At 40.4% G+C, this 18,417-nt stretch overlaps 1 protein-coding gene across 1 annotated transcript in view; it reads right to left on the reverse strand.

Moving 5' to 3' along the window:
- Nucleotides 1-18,417, reverse strand: part of adamts16 (ADAM metallopeptidase with thrombospondin type 1 motif, 16) — a 48,879-nt gene that overhangs the window by 6,979 nt on the left and 23,483 nt on the right. The window contains exons 10-18 of the mRNA XM_005744615.1: nt 15,279-15,432; nt 12,914-13,009; nt 10,352-10,500; nt 8,734-8,906; nt 8,499-8,629; nt 8,040-8,163; nt 7,576-7,820; nt 7,336-7,477; nt 6,286-6,412 (exon numbers count right to left, since the gene is read on the reverse strand). Coding sequence (XP_005744672.1) covers nt 6,286-6,412; nt 7,336-7,477; nt 7,576-7,820; nt 8,040-8,163; nt 8,499-8,629; nt 8,734-8,906; nt 10,352-10,500; nt 12,914-13,009; nt 15,279-15,432 — 1,341 coding nt within the window. The remainder of the gene's footprint in view (nt 1-6,285; nt 6,413-7,335; nt 7,478-7,575; nt 7,821-8,039; nt 8,164-8,498; nt 8,630-8,733; nt 8,907-10,351; nt 10,501-12,913; nt 13,010-15,278; nt 15,433-18,417) is intronic.

Consider the following 18,417-nt stretch of genomic DNA (forward strand, 5'->3'; position numbering starts at 1 on the left):
AAATATTCCATATATTCATCAATTTCTACAGTCCCCAAAGTTTTGCATAGATTGTTGCCATTTCACAGTGGATTCCACATATGTTGTGCTTTGGGTTGTAAATTGATTGTATATTTATCAAACCAACACGTCCACGTTGATTGAAATTTTTGTATTGAAAAGAGGCATGTTTCTTTTTATGCACGTTTGTTATTGGTTTCAGTTGTGTGTACTAAATATAAACCTAACAAATTAATGTTGAAGTACTTCTTGTTTCCTTTTTCCTTTAAAAAAACTGCTTAAAGTACTGTTTGAAAGCTTGCTGTAGTGTTGTGTGTCTGCATTCTGATATACAATGAGCTTACAGACACAGCGGGATGAGTTTGGAAAGGTGACCCAGAACAACTTGCAAGGTCTTATGTTTACGCCACTTCACAAAAAGGAGTCGTTCCTTTGTGTGTTTCTGTGCAGGTATCATTTTTGACAATGTGTGATCATTGTTATGCTGAAAAATGAAGCTGTTGCCAACGAGACGCTTTCCAGATGGTATCGCATGCTGATACCTATCATTTTCACATCCAAATTTCAAAGTTTGGATTAATACTCTGCAAGACATGTTGCCACTGATTTTCAGTCCAGTTCTTGTGTAATTTGGCATATCTCAGCCTTTTCTCCCTGTTTCCCTTCCCTAAAAATGGCTTCTTGACAGCCATCCCTCCACTGAGACCATTTCTAATGAGGCTTCAGTAAACAGTAATGGATCACCTGAAGCGCAAGATGCATCGCTCTTTTCTTTGATGGATTTTCCCCCCCCCGTTTCTTAAAGACATAACTTTGAGATGCTGTTCATCTGGTGTAGATGCTTTTTAGACCTGATACTTCCTTCTTTTGTCCTCTACTCGTCCAGTTTCCTCAGATTTTATGAGGACACACTGCTCACCATGCTGAGATATGCCAGTTGTTGGCTGATTGCTCTTTGGAAATCGCCTTGTTGGTGCAAGAACTACCTTATTCCTGTCAATCTGTGTTATCTTTGACATTTTCTAATAGAATCAACTAAATGATTATGTGTTTTTGTGACAGGCTGCTACTAACCAAGTATCTAAAGATACAATTTAAAATTGTTCTTTGCTATGTTGTCTGTTATGTGTAGATACAACACCACTTTATCCTTTGAGTTAGGGGCCTTTTTATGCTTGAGTCGTTCACAGGTCAGTGTTAAGTGGCTCGAGGCCTGCAAGAAAAATAAGTGAAAAAGCAGCTAAAAAAATGTGAAAGACCTACAAAAAGCAGGGAGAACTATGGCTCAAGACTACTTTAAAAAATTACAACAATGTTTGGCTCCTTGAAAGAATAATCAAAAGAAATGATTGGTGGCACATGGCTTTCAGATACTAGTGTCGGTGCTAAACAATGACAAATCTAAGAGATGAAGGATGTTGAAGGCTCTGGCAGACAGCAATGAGGTGATAAGATCAAAGAGTCAAAGCCGTATAGCATAGGAAAGTGGCTTTAGACATTACTATGGTCCCACGTGGATTCAAACCCTCCACGAACAGTAAAGCCATGAATGCACTTCACAGACCTTTCTGTCTGAGCAGACATGAGCTGGAGCTGAGGAACATTAATAATGGCTTCAACCTACTATGTAATGCAATTCAATGCAGCATTAAAAATGTTATTGGTTCCACCTAACTGAGAGGTCATCGTGTCTGTTGTCAGCTAGGCCTGTTCAATGCATATGAAGTGAATCATTTATAAACAGCGCAAAAGCATAAAGACACAGTTTTGGTACCGCCATCTGTGTTGCATTTAAATTGCCAAGCATGTCACAGTTTTAAGATTTTGACTGCTTTCACACAACAACGAATAAACCATCCCCACGAAAATGTGGCTCTCCCTCTTTAACGGAGGCCGTAAGATGTGGTTAAATGCTTTAAAGACTAACCAAGCTTGACCTCGTTGAGACTGTTTTTCTTACCATGCTGAGCTTAAAATGCACATAATTAAATAACAAAAACACATTTGTCAGGCATTAAAAAAATACTCGGTAACAGTAATGACAGAAAACTCCAGGTGGAGTACAGAGGTGGCCCTCCTATCTTAAATTTTGGTAAACCTTTATTTAAAACGCCCCGCGTGTCTATGAGTAAAGACATTTTTTATCCTGGCTGGGAATCGTCTGCACAGCTGGCAGCGGTGTGCTGTCATCATAGCACCATTTTTTCCCTTGAATAGTGAAAACAAAGTAAAAATGACTAAATAAAATACAGCACATTACTACACATGATGATACAATAAACCACAAAGATACTAAAAAAGGCTGAAATAACAAAGCTCTGGGGGGACATGTGTTCCTTTTCTGAAGACTTATACATATTGTCAGCGCCATCACTGCTTTATGCGAGTGAATACGAGACAGTTTTGTGGTCATCTTGTAGCATTTTCCCAGGTTACCTGTTCCAAAATGGAGACAAATACAAGCTGAGCGAGAGGAAAATATTCAGGCAATGACAGAGCTATGCAGAGGAAAAATCCCCTTTTGAACAGCTGCTGGTTACTATAAAACACGAGATAAACGCTAACATAATTGGGATTCCATGATTTCAGAGTGGATTACATAATATCGATGCGCTGTTTAATACTGTATCCACATTTTCTTCTGCCTTGATAATTTTTTAAGCATACTTGGTAAACGCCCGTGAAAATGCAGAATGAGAGTGATGACTTCACAAGCAAGACGGGTTCCAGTGAAAAGCACTGAGAAGACGGGAGATGGGGCTAGTAGAAAGAATATGAGCTAACAGACTGCTGCAGTTTAAGACTGCTGGCGGCTCTGATTTTGAGGTGGGGTTGGAGTAGGGACACTGAAATTTGTCTTAATGAGAGGGTGAGAAAGTGTGGGTGGAAAAGAGCTTCAGAAGTAACTGAAGTCACCACCTTCTGCTGCCCTGCCATGTCTTCTGTGCAAGCAAGCCAGGCAGCAGCTGATGGCCACTCATTCTGCTTTTGGCAAAAACAACAACAGCATCATGCAGCATGATTGCATGCAAGATGTTGCTGTATATGTTGCATCACATTTTAGGCACACAAGCGCAGACACACCGCCCCCTGAGAAACACATTGCAGGCAATGTATTAGCGGCAGCACCACGACAATTTTGTTGACTTTGCTTTTAAAACTTTCTATGAAATGTATTAACTTTGAGGCTCCTGTCACATTATATTACATTTCATAGAAATACTAAATATTATTACAGAAAGCAAGCATGACTGCAACAAGGCCTTATTGTGCCCAACTGACCTTCTAGTTCTTCTAGTTCAAGAACTTTATGGAGAGTTCTCGTAAGGTTTTTTTTGATGGTTTGGTTTGGCTTCTGCATGACATTTTTATAAATGTGGCGGACAAAGTCACAATTGCACATACAACAAGAGAATTTTGCTGCACGTGCACATGCAACCCTGACCAAGATGAGGTCAGTGTCCCAGCTAAATCCCTCTCTGCTCATGAATCAATGCACAGCTTGTCAGCAGCGTCCCCTTCGTTTGCAAGAACTTGGCTGATATTTCAAGAGCTAAGAGTGTTCATGGAAATGCTCACAATAGGGGCACAGAGCAATGGATGCCTCAGCAAGCCTAACAAAGCCTCTAGGTAAATTCTTTCAGTATTAATTTTTAAGACAGACATGCTTTTTATCTCTGCTAGCTAAAATGATCTTTTCATTCACAAAAGGTTTGAGTGCCAGTTTTCAGTTTGCATGATACAGTGTAACAAAGTTCAGCATTCTGCCTTAATAGAAACAACATTTAGGCACGGAAAGCCTGTCTGCTTTTAATCGAAAATAAAGTTTTTACTATCTTATTTATTTATTTTTTGCAGACCTCATTAAAGTCTGACAATGCTTTTCACAATGAGCACTGGAAATAATATAATCAGTTGGTCCCTGCAGTTTTAGTGACATTTGGTGATATTTAAATGCTTTGCCCCACCCTGTATGTAAATATCCAGTCTTAAAAAAACACATCTATATATTCGAATCCATTTTAAACCATCAACGCAATCGCAAATTCTCCTGTTATTTGAAACCACTGCTGTCCTAAGAATGCCTTTCACTCACACATCTTCTGGCCAGGACTTTACACAACATGACACTGACCAGAGCAGTGCAGACAAGGGAGGGACATTTCCCCTGTGTGTGTTCATATATATCTTGCCTGTCAACGGGTGAACCACTTCCGATGATGTCCACAGCATCAGGCCATGTTGACTGATCTTTGTTCCTCTTTGTTGGCTCTCAGCGTCAGGGATACAGACAGTGACCAAACCACCTAAACTTAGCCAAGATCCTACAGAACTACACCCTAAAACCACAAAATCAGGAGTGGGTCTCACTCCCACTTTCCCTCAATATGTTTGTGCCACTCAAGGTGACCCCGCTGACATTTTACAACAACTGGGAAAGCCTGCTTAACCACAGCAATCTGGAAGTGCATCTCAGCTTATGATAACATTTCCTACTTCCCAATTAGTCTTGGGCCAGCATCCTGGTATAACCTTGTGGGAAAAATATGCTCTGATCAGCAGAGTTTGGAAGTGAACCAGCATGTCCCACCAAAGAAACTGGCAGTGCATTTTGCATACCCCAATGCGCTGGACATCTAAAAGAAAAAAAGTTCTAGGTGGATCCTGATATGGCCAAAGAGCTTAGGTCCCAAAGTGATGATCCATGTGAATAGGTTTACAAGTTCTTGGCCTTATGGATTAAACAAACACAGAAGCTAACCATTCCTGACAGTTGGTGGGGTTTTCATGCTGAACTGGATAAAGACATGAACAGAATATCCAGTGGAACTTCTCTTTCTTCCCTGTGTCTCGCATGCATGTTCTGGCCAAAATGTAAGTTATTTTTCATTTTGAAGTGAGGATAATGTCATCATCACAAAGCAGGTGCTTTAACGGGTTGGAAAAGGGTAAAACATATAGTCAGTCCTGCCTGACAGTCTTCATTGGCTTTACTATGAGGAGATAGCGTGGGAACTTTGGAAGAAATTACTCAAGTAATAAACAGCTCTTCTGACAGAAATTACAGAACAGATGTGTAGGTGTTGCAGACCAGCAACACGTGGCAGTGAGAAAGAGTGAAAGAGAGAGAAGGTGAAAAGGAGAGAAGCTAGGAAGATAGCAGGATGGGAGAGAGTAAGAACACCAGAACAAAGTAGACAGAATACTATTCGCTGCCATGTTTTTACCTTCAATAACTAGATGTGAGTATACTTGGCTGGTGGCCCTAAAGCTGATCCTCTAGCTACCTAAGGTGCAAACATGAATTGCACGCATGTAGAAAATGTTCACCATTTACAACTGAACACATTTTGTCCTGTAGCCAGAAGTAGACGCTGGCCCTTCCAGGATATGTCAACTGAACAACTGAATAATTGACAAAGCCTGAAGTCTTGAAGGGCCAAACATTGTGCTGTTTTCCATCCAAAATATGTATCTGGAAAATATGAGGAAACGTCTGCACAATTCAAATACCATTTTTAATAATGTCCAGACTGAGAGCCATCTAAAACCAGAGCGCCGATATATTGATGAGGTCATTCACAATTTTTTTTAAAAGTCACAAATTATTTCGTTTGACTTGCATGAGTTGTGATGTTGTAACTACATAAAGTCATCTTAACAACAGAAGTCTGCATATGACCATAGTTTTGTCTCAATCTAATGGTGGTGCCAGATGCAAAGTTAGGAAAATAAGAAAGCGACTGCATTTAAACATGAATGTCTGTAACCCATTTAATGACAATCAGAAGTCACTGGGATTTATTTCCTGGATGCAGTGACTGTCTGTACAGAGTTGCATGGCTACCTGTGATATATGGGTGAACATGAAATCAGAAAGGAGATGAACCAAGCTGATTTCTACGAGATATGAGCTAAAACAGAGAAAAAAAAAAAAACAGTCAATCACACTCACACTTATGTCCAATTTAGAATATTTTGCCAGTTAACTTAAAATTTATGCCCCAGTCACACCAGTACAACCACACCCTTCTTGCTGTGACATGACAGTGACGACCAATGGACCATTTAACCGCCCCATCCAGTCGTAACACAGATTTTTTATTTTAGATGAAAACGTTGGACCGGTAGACCAACAGATATGCAGTTAGCCAAGCGAGAAAAAAAAAACTATACATGTTAGAAAACCTACTCAAATTAATTAACACAATTTATAATACATGATGACTAGTGGGGATGATCAGCAAACATAACAAATACACATGAAAATGCTGAGGGTCTGACCTGGGAGGACATGGTTGGGTGTTGCAGGGCATCAATCCAGTAGCTGGTCTTGATCTGGGATTGCAGTACGACACATTCACCTGCGCTTTCAAGTCTTTGTAGCATGCTGACTTGGTGTTCATTTGGCCTGCATAGGGTATAGATCAGTAAACATAGAAATGTTTAAAGAATACAGTTGTCATTTTGCATCAATCTGCTATTTAATATTTATGTTTGACTGAAGTGGCTTTAGCATCAGTGACTTCTTGCACAATTGCATATTGTGTTGATTAATCTAAGTAAACCTTAAATCAGGTTTTAAGACTCCTTTGATTATTATTTTAACTTAGGCAGAGTCAGTCTGTACATCTGAGCTAATATAGGTCACTTAGTCAGTCACACTCTTTAATAAAGCAAAAGACTCTCAACTCATCACAACCTGCAATCAGTATTCATTGAGGTGGAGGTGGCTAGGGGGTACTGCAGCAGACCGGGGTGGACAACTTTAACCTCAAGGGTCAATCAATAGGAATTCTACACTAAGAGCTTTGTTCACAGTGATGACGCTAAGAAAGCGCACATGCACAAATATAGCCATGCCTACACAATGCACCCTTGTTCCTCAACCTCTGGCCACAAATTACCTGCCCAGGGGACAAAGGCCACTGGTCGCAGGCAGGCATGTGTGTGCTTGCAATGTGTGTGTGTGTGTGTTTGTAATAGCAAGTCTCCAGCTGAATAAGGAGAGGTCCCATCAGTTTGAACCAAGAGCCTCTAATGTCCCCTCAGTAATGATGGGAACACGCTCGTCTCCATTTAACCTGGAGCTAAAAGACTGATTAAAGGTCAGAGAGGCAAGAACTAAGCTTTAGGCTTAGTCTACTGATCTACAAATTGTCCTCCTCATTTACGGTTTTAGATCAAGATTAGAGGTGATGCGTGCTTTTTCATCAGTGCAACAGATTTTAAATTGCTTCTTAAAAAGTTGCATCTATGAAAAAACAAACATAAATCCAAAAAAATAAAAATGAAAAACAAAGACATTGCATTTTTTTTAATGTTTGCTCGTACCTCCAGCACAAGTGGCTGAGCACTGGGAGCGTATGATAGCCCATGTATAATTGTGCTTGATGCGGTTCTTCATCAGTTTCTCATCAGCTTTCTTTAGAGTATATTCCCAATGCACACCAGGATTCCAGCCCTGCAACAGCACCTAAAGGAAAAAAGGTAATAAACAGGCAAGTAAGTCACAAAGAAAAAGGAGAAGGAAAGTAGGTCTTAATCATGTTACTGAGACCAATGACCTACTACCTCTATTACTAGAGTCTCATTGGTGGGACCGGCTGATATGAGACTCTCTGGTCTGTTATATGGTCTTTTGTACTCGAAAATTGCTCCAGCAATGGGGTGTCGGCCAGGCCAGTCCACGGTCCAGTGGCCATTAAGGTAGTAGCGTCTATGTGTGTCCCTGACAGCCAAGTAGGAGGTGGAGGAATTCAGTTCAATCACACGGATGCTCCGAGCTCCAGCTGGGATGGTTATCACTGCATAGTACTCTGAGAAATATTAGAAGACCTTAAATAAGCATTAAAAGTGGCATAAAACTCCAGCAAACAAAACAAAATGTTAATAATATGATATTAGGCTACACAGATTTTATGGTGAGGACTGCACCATACAAAGTTTGTGGGACATGAAAACAAATATGAGGTTTTAAAACATTTCCAATAAAATCGCTAAAGACCAATGAAGTGAATAATTCATTTGTGACGTACGGTTAGTAAAATGCTGTTTTGTGTACTGTCCTTTGTAAATCTTGCAGGTGGAGTTGTCTCCTTTACACACCCCACAAGCATCGGGCACAGCTGTGGAGCCTAAAACACGGTCACAGCCAACTCTCTGTGGAAGAAAACCATCAGCGCTTTTGATGACAGTGTAGCTCACACACATAAAAACACAAGACTGCGTCACGGTACGCATTCGATTACAACATTTACAAAATTCCAACATTTATTATGTACGTGGTGACAGGTCAATATTTTACTATTCATTACACCTAAAGTAGCAGACAGCAGGAGAAATAAAAGAGTCTATTGATGTTCTTTACTGCTTACATCCATTGTAAAACTTCATGAAGCCACTTGAAAGACTGCACGCCTTATACATAAATGTAGCACTTTGACATCAATGTTTGGTCACATCATGTTACTTTCCAACTTAACATTTAACATTACCTCACACAGTCCATCAATGCAGACATTAGAGCTGTCTGGTGAGCAGAGTGTCCCATCCTTAACTTTGCTGGCCAAGGCAAAAAAGAAATCATAACCTTCAGCAAAGCAGTAGAGCTTGCATAGATCTTGATCTGGAAGAAAAAGAAAATGGCCATAAAAAAGGCCTCTTTTATCATTTCAAATAATCTTTAGTTACAAGTTTTTTTTTTCAAATTTAAGAGGAAAGCTTTCTCACCATCCACTCTAGTGTATGGTCTCCAAGTGTAGTACCAGCCTCTGAACTGTTTGCCGTTGAACTCAGCACACTGTTGTGCTCTATAGTCAATGGTGTTCCTGGGACAGTCTTCAGTATTGCAAAGTTTGTATGACCTGGAGGAACCCTCGCAGAACTTCCCTCCGTATGCCGGTCTAAAGAGATGGATTTAAACGTGTAGAATTCAAGGTTTTTCTGCACGAAACACATAATAACATGCTTCCAGTATTTTATGGATCTTCTTTCTTCATCTTCTATCTGTGACTGTATGTTCGTGTTGAAACCCCAAACATGGGTGATAGTAGAGTGCAAAGTATTGAAATAATGTTAATGGTAATAAAACATTTAAGATAGTTTTTATCTGTAGAGTCTGTGAAATTCTGATTGTGTTGATCCATGAGCATGTTTCACTCCATATGTGTGTATAAGTGTGCCTTTGTGAAGGCTTGTGAAATCACAGGTGTATATCCTCGGGTTATGTTCCTAAAAATCTCTTGGATGGGACAAAAACAGCTGCAAACTCTCCAACCACTCTCTCTGTGTTGTGTTCTTTCGTTTGATATCTCTGCATTTCATCTTTCACCTTTTTAATCCCTTTTCTGTCATCCCCCCCTCCTCCTCCCACTTCATTCCACTTGCCTGTCTTTGTCCTTCTAACCCTTCACCACCAGCTTTCCTTTCCTTGTCTTTCTTTCTCCTCCTCACTCTCTGTCTAATTTAGCCCACCACTTGTCAGGATCTTGGCATGACATGATAAAAAGGAAGTCCCAGCATTTGGAATAGGGGCCCCTGACTGACTGACAGTGGCAATAATCATGAGTGACTGATGAGTTGGGGGCTAAATTAGCAGATAAGTGACAGACTTGTGTGACTTAATCACAATTCTTAATATACTGTTGGCCCTTAGTCAAACAATCAGAGGTACCACAGGCCATCCAAGTCTTCTGCATGTTATAGTAAGAAATTATACAACTAGAAAACTATACTTTGACAGATGATGACTTTTAGTAGACTTTTAACACCATTTAGTAGAACTGTTCGTAGTGTATTCAGTAGTAGTTCAAAGTAACACTTGCTGTGAGGACATGTGTTAGTGTGGTATTATCTGGCATGATAGTTAGCATATAGCTTAGCATAAAGACTGGATACGAGGATTAACAGCTAACAAGGTTTGTCCTGAGTCGGTCTAGAAACACATCTAAAGCTCAATAATCATTCAGTATATCATTATTCTTAATTCTTATCTTAATTGTTTAATTAGAACACAAACACTTATTTGTGATACTTAAAACAATATCAATGATAAGACTCCCATTCCAGGACGCTCCTAAGTTAATTTAAAATCCAAAAATTATTTTAGTCTGGCTTAAAAATCATTAAAAGTTTTTAAAAGGATACTAAGGACAAGTGGATGTGAGGACTTTTAAATATAGAGAAAACTAGGTGCCGCTTCAGTTTTTGTGTTAACTGTCAGCTAGCAATACAGACAGAAGAGGTTTTGAGTAAAGTTTGTAGTCACTTGTACATTTATGTTTTTCTAATGCTATGTAAGATTCTATGTAAATATAATGTCAGAGGCCATTGCTTTGTCTTTCCCTACCTGGGGTTGCTGCATTGCCTCTCACGATATGTAACGCCGCTCTCACAGCTTCTAGAGCATGTAGACCAGGAGGACCACTCTGACCAGTGGCCATGCTGAGGCCTTGGACCCTCATCACCCTGTTTCACACACTGGCCCCGACGACACCACTGAAGGGAACAAAAGAGCATTGATTTATGGGAAAGAGAAAGATGCAGCAGAATGGGGGTTCAAATAGAAACTGTCAAAACTAGACCCGTTTTTATCTTAATCACGAGTGAACTCAGAATCAGACTGCAGCATCGTGCATCTTTACCGTTTCTCATATGTAGCATGTGGCATGCATTTCTCATTATGGGGAATGCTCTGTTCTAGGTAGAGTGTGCTGCGGTCATTAATAGGATCACTGAACATGCTGGCTGCAAACTCACTGGCAAGTGCTATTCTAACATCCGTGCAAGTCTGTGGGACTGGACTTAACAGAGATTTTGCAGAGAAGAGCAGTGAGATTAAAATCTGTTTAATACTTAATTTGATTGCACTGCAAATGTGCCTTATTATGTTCACCTCTGCCACGTCAAGACATGACTTACTGTGCTTACTGTACTGTTTTGTTTTGTGTTTTTTTTAACTGTGGCCCAGTCCTGGTTACATGTTCACAGTCTACCAGTAAAACCTTTTCAAGGTCATCTCATGCTCTTTCAATTTTCAAAGACCAATTTCTCTTTCATTCTGATCTCTGGTGGACTGAAAAGCCATGTGCATATAGTGTTACTAGCTGCTTCTGACCAAGCAGCTTTCGAGCAGTGAACACTGCCAAATGTGTCCCTTAAGGCAGCAGGCAAAACCGAAGATTACACGATAGTGGATAAAAAAAAAAAAAAAAATCTTTAAATATGTTTCTGCACTTCTTTGGACTGCATGCAATGATGGTGATCGTACAGGGAAAACTCAAAGCCACAATCGAGTACATACATCAAAGGCCGAATCATTAATCAGCTTCAGTGTACTTCTTCTCCCAGAATTCCACACACACTGGTATTGCATAAGCTGTGCTATGTCCATACATCGAACATATGCAGCTGTTCTTGTTCTCACTATGTGAACAATAACTACACAAGAGACCACAGACCCACACGCCAGCATATGCAGACTCATGCACACCTCACCAACTAATCTCATGGTCCTTGACTAAGAACTAGAACAGCTGATTTCCCCTCAGTTTTCCCCCTGCGGCTGAGTGCCACAGATTCCTATGTGAGACAGTCAGTGTTTGTGCTTGGTTAATTTTCCCGTGGAGGGGGAGCGCGAGATTAAACCATCAAGTTTAATATATTGAGATGCAAACGTTGATGAGAGGCTGTCAGGGGAGTGAGGGTAAGAGAAAGAGCAAGCCTCGGGGGGGAATCATCTTGAAAAGAAGAATGAAAAAGAAAACAAAGAATAAATAAAGAGCGCAGATTGCTTTTTGGATCCAAGCCAATTGCATATTTCTGCCACATCAGCAACAAACGAACTGCAGCTGCTCCCTGAGGTAAAAGAAGGAAGGACAGAGTGGTACCTAGAGCAAAAGAAAAAAAAGGAGTTTTCATTTACACTACCCTCAAATGTACTAAATCAAAGTAAAGTTGCTGATTTGGCTTGAAAATAACTTAAATAGTCTGTGCTGGGATATGAGGCCATTGCTATGTAAGCAAAAAGCAGTTAAAACAAGTGTAGTATCACTCAGTTCAAGCCATTTGCTTTCAAATAGCTGGACTTAACACTACATAACAATAAAACACTCAATAAATGTTACTTTTATAAGGCTATGCACATCATTGTTGCTATTTCAGTGTATTCATAGCTATGGCTTATTGTCCTTTGCAGCTTACTGACTTAAAGGTCTGTGGTATCCCTAAGTCAAAGAATGTGTTTCCCATTTTTACAAGCTTTCCCCCGCTTATACTTTTACACGCTTGGTAATGTAAAGAAGCACACTGCCAAAACACTGCTAGGGCAACTGATATGCAGGAAGGAGAATTTGCCCTGAGAGTGAAGTCATTTTTCAATAGACGTGTTTAAATCCACTTTTCTTAAGTTAGCACACATAACAGAGTAAAACTCTCTTACTGAGTTGTGTTACTCTGTTGGATGGTATTTTTCTCACCAAAACTGAGAGGAAATGTGTGTGGGGCTCTTGTTTAGGCTGTCCTAAAGAATAAAGGCAATGTTTGCTAAATGCCATATCAATTGGAGGAACATTTTGGCTCCTTTGGCTATCAAGGAACAAAGGTTATCTTATTGGTGATATGACTAAAAGCTAACTCTATGCCCTGAATAGATTGTGGACTTTTTTTCCAGTGTACAAATGACATTTTGAAGAAGGTATCTTCATTTTCCTGCTAGTGGTTGGAACTGTCTTCCACTTCAAATGCCTCTAAGGAAATGGATAAAAGATTCCAGTAGAAGTCAGCGGCTCCCATGCCACTCATGTGATGCCACTCTTGAGGTGAAAAAGCCTGTGAGTGTCAACCCCTTTAACCAAACACATCGCCATACCCACACATGCGCACACACGCACTACATCATGTGTTAAGTCACCATATCGGGGCCGCAAGCAGAGCCCTCAGCAGCTGGCATGAATTTGGTCTCACACTTCCTCCCAACACGGTGGCACCACAGAGCCTTGCAGATATCCTGGAACAACATAAGAGAGAGAAACATGGAAACCTTAACTTACTTCTTGCTCCAGATTCCAGAAACTGGATCATCACGATCCTCCTCACAATAGCTGTAAACAAAGCTTGCAGTGGGGAAAAATGATCACTTGTAATAGCATTTTGATTTTGCCTCTTGAGAGCTAATAAAACATGTTGAAGGAATCTTGCTGAATCTGCAACTGTCTGAATAATTATTTTCTGGAGAGCTTCCCGTGTGCAGCAAATGTGAATCTCCAAAATATTTATGCTTCAGTAGCTACGGTAAAGACATCAGCATCGATACATAAATTCTGGTCTAAGTGGTTCCAACATCATCTCTGTTGCGGATCGACGTAGCGATCTTCAGCTTTAAGGAAGTGAAACACCAAAGTGAAGAAGTAACACAGAACATGAAGATTAGGACAAAGTATTAACAGGGCACAACTGTTTTACCAAACTTACATGATGTAATGGCTGTGTTACTCAGTCATTAAAGATTCAGCTGGGAGCACCGGCCTGTTTCCCTGCTCGCATTGCCTGAGAAACACAGCCTGCTGCTTTTTAACATGTCTACTCTGTTGCTATTTGAATGACTATATCAGATTTTGACAACTCAGTGCAGATGCTGACACACACCTCAGCCTCAGCTTGCTGCTGCCAAAAGCCACCATGGAATTCATCCCAAGGACTATTTGTCCATCTGTTTCGCTTGCTCGGGCCGTTTGTAGCAGTAAAATAATGGCAGAGAGCGGTTAGCGATGGGAGGAGAGACAGAGAGAAATGATGTACAGTGTGTCAGAGGCTGAGAAAGAAAGAAAAACGCCCATTAACATTATTCAATTTTTCCTATAGAATAGCCCATCCCTATCTAACCGCAGAGAGTATCATTTATTCCCTCCAGTGGTACCTTATCTTGACAACAGCTGCCAAAAAGTTTAGTGAAAAAAGAATTCATTACACCATGAACTGCGCCGCTGAGGCCGATTCTTGTGGGCTGTTTTTTTTTATGCGTAACAAGTGCTCAGAAAGACAGTGAGTGTAATGGCTGCTTGGAGATTTATCAGTCCAGAGCACCTTGCTGCTACCAGGTGCACAAGCATATGTTATAGATGTAATAATCCACGGATATTCAGACATTTATATAAGCACACAAAGAAGGGCAGCATGTGCAGAAGAGCTAGGATTCAAAGCCAGCTACTACTGGCACTGGCATTTCTTAGAGCATAAATTAAAAAAGTCACTTGCTTCAAGTCCCATACTGCAGACATAACATATTTGATACATACTGCAGTAACTTTATTACAAAGCATTAAATATCCATCTTGCTTTATCGTTGATCATTTTTGGTAATGATATCTTCCAGATGAAGAAAATTTGCTACACAGAAAATGACAAAGGAACAAGACAGGTTAAAATAAAATGTTAAAATAAATGAATACAAAGCACAAAATTGCAGTACATACATTATCAGATTTTTATACTGGTCCACTTGACTGCAACAAATAGAAACCTTTATCCTGTGTGTGACTAAATGCTATGGTGTTGCAAATATGTGCGCCATTGTAGTATACAAAAAAGGTCACAATAATCTGTTAGAGGGTCTGTGACAAAAATGAACTATTGGCTGCTAAGGGTCTGTGGGGTAGATGGATGGTTTAACCTTGTTTGTTTCTTCAGAGAGCTTTGTATTTCATCTAAACACTGAGAACACCCTTGCCTGAATGGTTCAAACAATACAGGTGCAGCTTTGGCTCAACTGAGGTTCAGGTGGGATACTATATTTTAAGACTGATTACATTTAACAAGTATTTAAAGCCCTATTCGGATTATCTGGGAGAGTATTTCTAACAGTAAGATCAGCAGCAATGAGACAATGGGAGAGCAACGAGCAGAGATTCCCACTGGCAATGCTCCAGTATATATTTAGTCATCTATCCCAGTGAGTACAGTATATCATGGGCAGTCTTCGAGTCTCAGTCTTTGTGTGTGGATGCATATGTGTGTACATGCACAAGGGCATGTAACCCGGATCAGTTTCTCTTTTCCTTCCTCTTTTTATTTGATTTTTCCTCTACCTCATTCATCCCATCCCACTCTTGCATTCTTTGACTTTTTTCCCCCCTAACTAGCAACACATGATTGTTAAAAAAAACGTATCAAATGCTCACGTTCCAGTAGATGTGGTGATAAAATCCCTGACTGGGATTATAAACCTGTTTTTAAATTAGCATTAGATGGCATAAGAGAGTCCAAATCAGTTTTATTACCTTCTTAAAATCAAGGGTGCAGAGTTTGGCCTTCTCCCCAAACTGCCATTTGCATTGTGTGTCTGCATCGTACAGCTCGCCAGGCAGCTTCTCAGGGTATTGATACTCTGTGATTGCTCTTGGTTCATCTGATAGGCACAAAGCCTGGGCAGAACTGGGGAATTTGATAGGGAGATAGCAAAGGAAAAGCACAAAAAAGAGTTAAGTAGCTGGCATATGAGACTGCCTGCTGTGCACATAGAAATTCCAAAAGCGAGCATCACTCCACGTGTTCCATTGTTCCCAGCACAGTGAAAACTGTAAAGTGTAGCTATGGTAACATAACAAGTTGGCAAACTCAAAACCTGTGGGTAATGTTTTAATGCATCAGACACTCAATTATGACAGACATAAAAAGTCCTTGCCCATATCGCTCATATCCTAACACCAGCAGGGGGTTTCCAATGTTAACTGATATCACTGGTTACTATACAGCGATGTTTTACAGCTTAAACGCTGCAGTCGGGGAATATAATACAAGAATATGGTGGAAAGAGCATGAAAAGGCAAAATATGCTGGAATGGTTCATTGTGTTAGTGAGTGGTCCTGATTGCTTTAGCAGAGTGTATGAGTGTCTGTGTGTGTATATGTGAGATCTTCCATTGCTTTATGGGCCCTGTGTGTCTAAAGAGAACAATGTCTGTTCTACAAGTGCAATATTCTGGTATTCTACATTATTCACATAATATGGTTTCTGAAAAATACATTACATTCACAGTACTGTGTAATCACACACATCAGCAAGGACTCAAGTAAAGATTGGGAGGACTTAATGTAATTCACAAGTAAAATTACAAAATGATTTGTAGGATCTCTTGAGGGCAAGAGGCTTAAGACAAAATTTACCCCCTCCCTAAAAAATGTACACAAGATTCTCATCAGCTAAAGATAAAAAAGCATCCTTTCTTTTCTATGATTCCCTCAGGATCTACAGGCTCACCCCATCCAGACCGAGGGCTATTTATATCTATCTATTTTTTTGTTGGCACATAAAACACAGACAGCAAACTGCTGAAAAAAAAAATCATAAAAGGTTTAGATAAGACTGGTCACAAGCAGACTCATAGCTGAAGAACATTTATCTGCAAGACTTTTTGATTAGCATTGCTGAGTGTCAACCAAACATATCAAACAAACCAGCGTCCAACAAACATACTGTAAACACATTTTATGTTTACAGTATGTTCGCTGCTTGCAAACTTCCTATTAGCTTAATTTTAAATTAAGTCCGTAAGTAACAAAGTCTGTCTAACTGCATTTCTAAAACGGAAACATTTTGCATGCTGTTTGTCATTTGATTATTATGACTGACAAGATATAATGTAGTATATCTGATTTACAGATGGAAATGATTGGTTTTATTACTTTAGCATAGCCGGCCAAGCAGTTTCCCTGTCCTAGTTTTTAGGCTGAGAAATGCTATGCTAAATTAAGATAAGCTAACTAGAAATTGTCACAATCTGCAAACCTTGTAGAGACTTTTTCTGCAACTCTGATCGAGCTTCTTCTTCATTCAGCTGCTCCCATTAGGGGTTGCTGCAGTGGCTTGCATCTCACCCTATCTTTAGTATCCTCCTCTGTCCTCTGTCTCCTCTGCATGTCCTCTCTTTGTCCAGAAATCTTTCCTGTGCTCTTCCTCTTTCCCTCCTGCATGGAAACTCCATATTCAGCTCCCCCTGTTTAATGTACCAAGTTTCTCTTCTTTGCACATGCCCAAACCATTTCAGCCTTCCACTCTAAAACTTTCTTTCCAAACTGCAAATCCTGAGCAGTCCATCTAATATACTCATTTCTAATCTGGTCCATCCTCGTCACTCCTAGTGAAAATATTAGCATGTTCAACTCTACCACTTCTGGTTGGCTTCTCGTCTTTTTGTGTGCTACTGTCTCCAAACCAGACATCATAGCAGGTCTCACTACCATCTTATAAACTTGTCCTTACACTTTTGCTATTATCCTTCTGTCGAAAATCACCCCTGATACTCCAGCCACTACACCCTGCCTGCACTCTCTTCTTCACCTCTCTTGTGCACTGTCCGATGCTTTAGATGGCTGACTCGTCCACCTTCAGTACATGTCCTGCATCACCCTCACATACTTCACTGCTACTCCCGACATCCTCGTATAATACCACAACTCCTCTCTTGGCATTGTATCATATGGTTTCTCTAGATCTACAAAGACAGTGCAACTCAACTTTTCCATCAACACTCTCAAAGCAAACATCACATCTGTAGTGCACTTCTCTGCCATGCTGCTGCTCACTAATCATCACCTCTCTTCTCAGCCTAGCTTCAACAACTCTTTCCTAGAGCTTCATGGTATGCCCTATCAGCTTTATCCCACTGGACCTACTACAGCTTTGCACATCACCCTTGTTCCTGCAAACTGGCACAGTACACTTCTTCTCGATTCCTTACACATCCTCTCATTCCCCAGGCTTGTGCTAAACAATGTGGTTAAAAACTCCACAGCCCTTTCTCCTAAACATCTCTATACCTCAACAGGTATGCCATTTGGACTACCTCTCCTTGTGCTCTTCATCCTCTTCATAGCTTCCCTCACTTAGTCCCTACTGCACTTCACTACCTGTGCTCCATCCATCCATTCCTGCCCTCTCATTTTCTTCACTCCTCAGCTCCTCAAAGTACTCTTTAGACCTGCTACACATCCTTTCCAGCTTGATTTCTCTGCCTAATCAGTTGCTACAAATGCTTCACTCCTTCCTTAAACTCTCAGCAAGGAGCTAAATAAGCACATTTCTCAGAGGAATCTGAGAGAGAAGGGGATCTTGAAGCTTTCTGGTTGGTTTCACCAGCTTCAACAACAAAAACAACTTCAAGTGGCTTTTAAGGAATTTGCTTTCACTGACGTGAAGATTATCCATCCATGTTAGGCATGGAGGGATAAAGCATCTGACCATGCGTACAGTCCGGCCTGTCTGTCATGGCTGACTGAAGAGAAGTAGATCTAGAGTGAGTGTAATATAAACTCTGCTGGCTGACATAACGCTTCTCTCCATAGCAGATGAAGGAGACACTGTGGAGTCTCATGATTGCAGCTAGGAAAACATACAACATTTCAGCAATAATATCATTC

This window comes from Pundamilia nyererei, unplaced genomic scaffold (genome assembly GCF_000239375.1).
Source record: "Pundamilia nyererei isolate P.nyererei 1_Seehausen unplaced genomic scaffold, PunNye1.0 scaffold00146, whole genome shotgun sequence".
NCBI classification, from domain to species: domain Eukaryota; kingdom Metazoa; phylum Chordata; class Actinopteri; order Cichliformes; family Cichlidae; genus Pundamilia; species Pundamilia nyererei.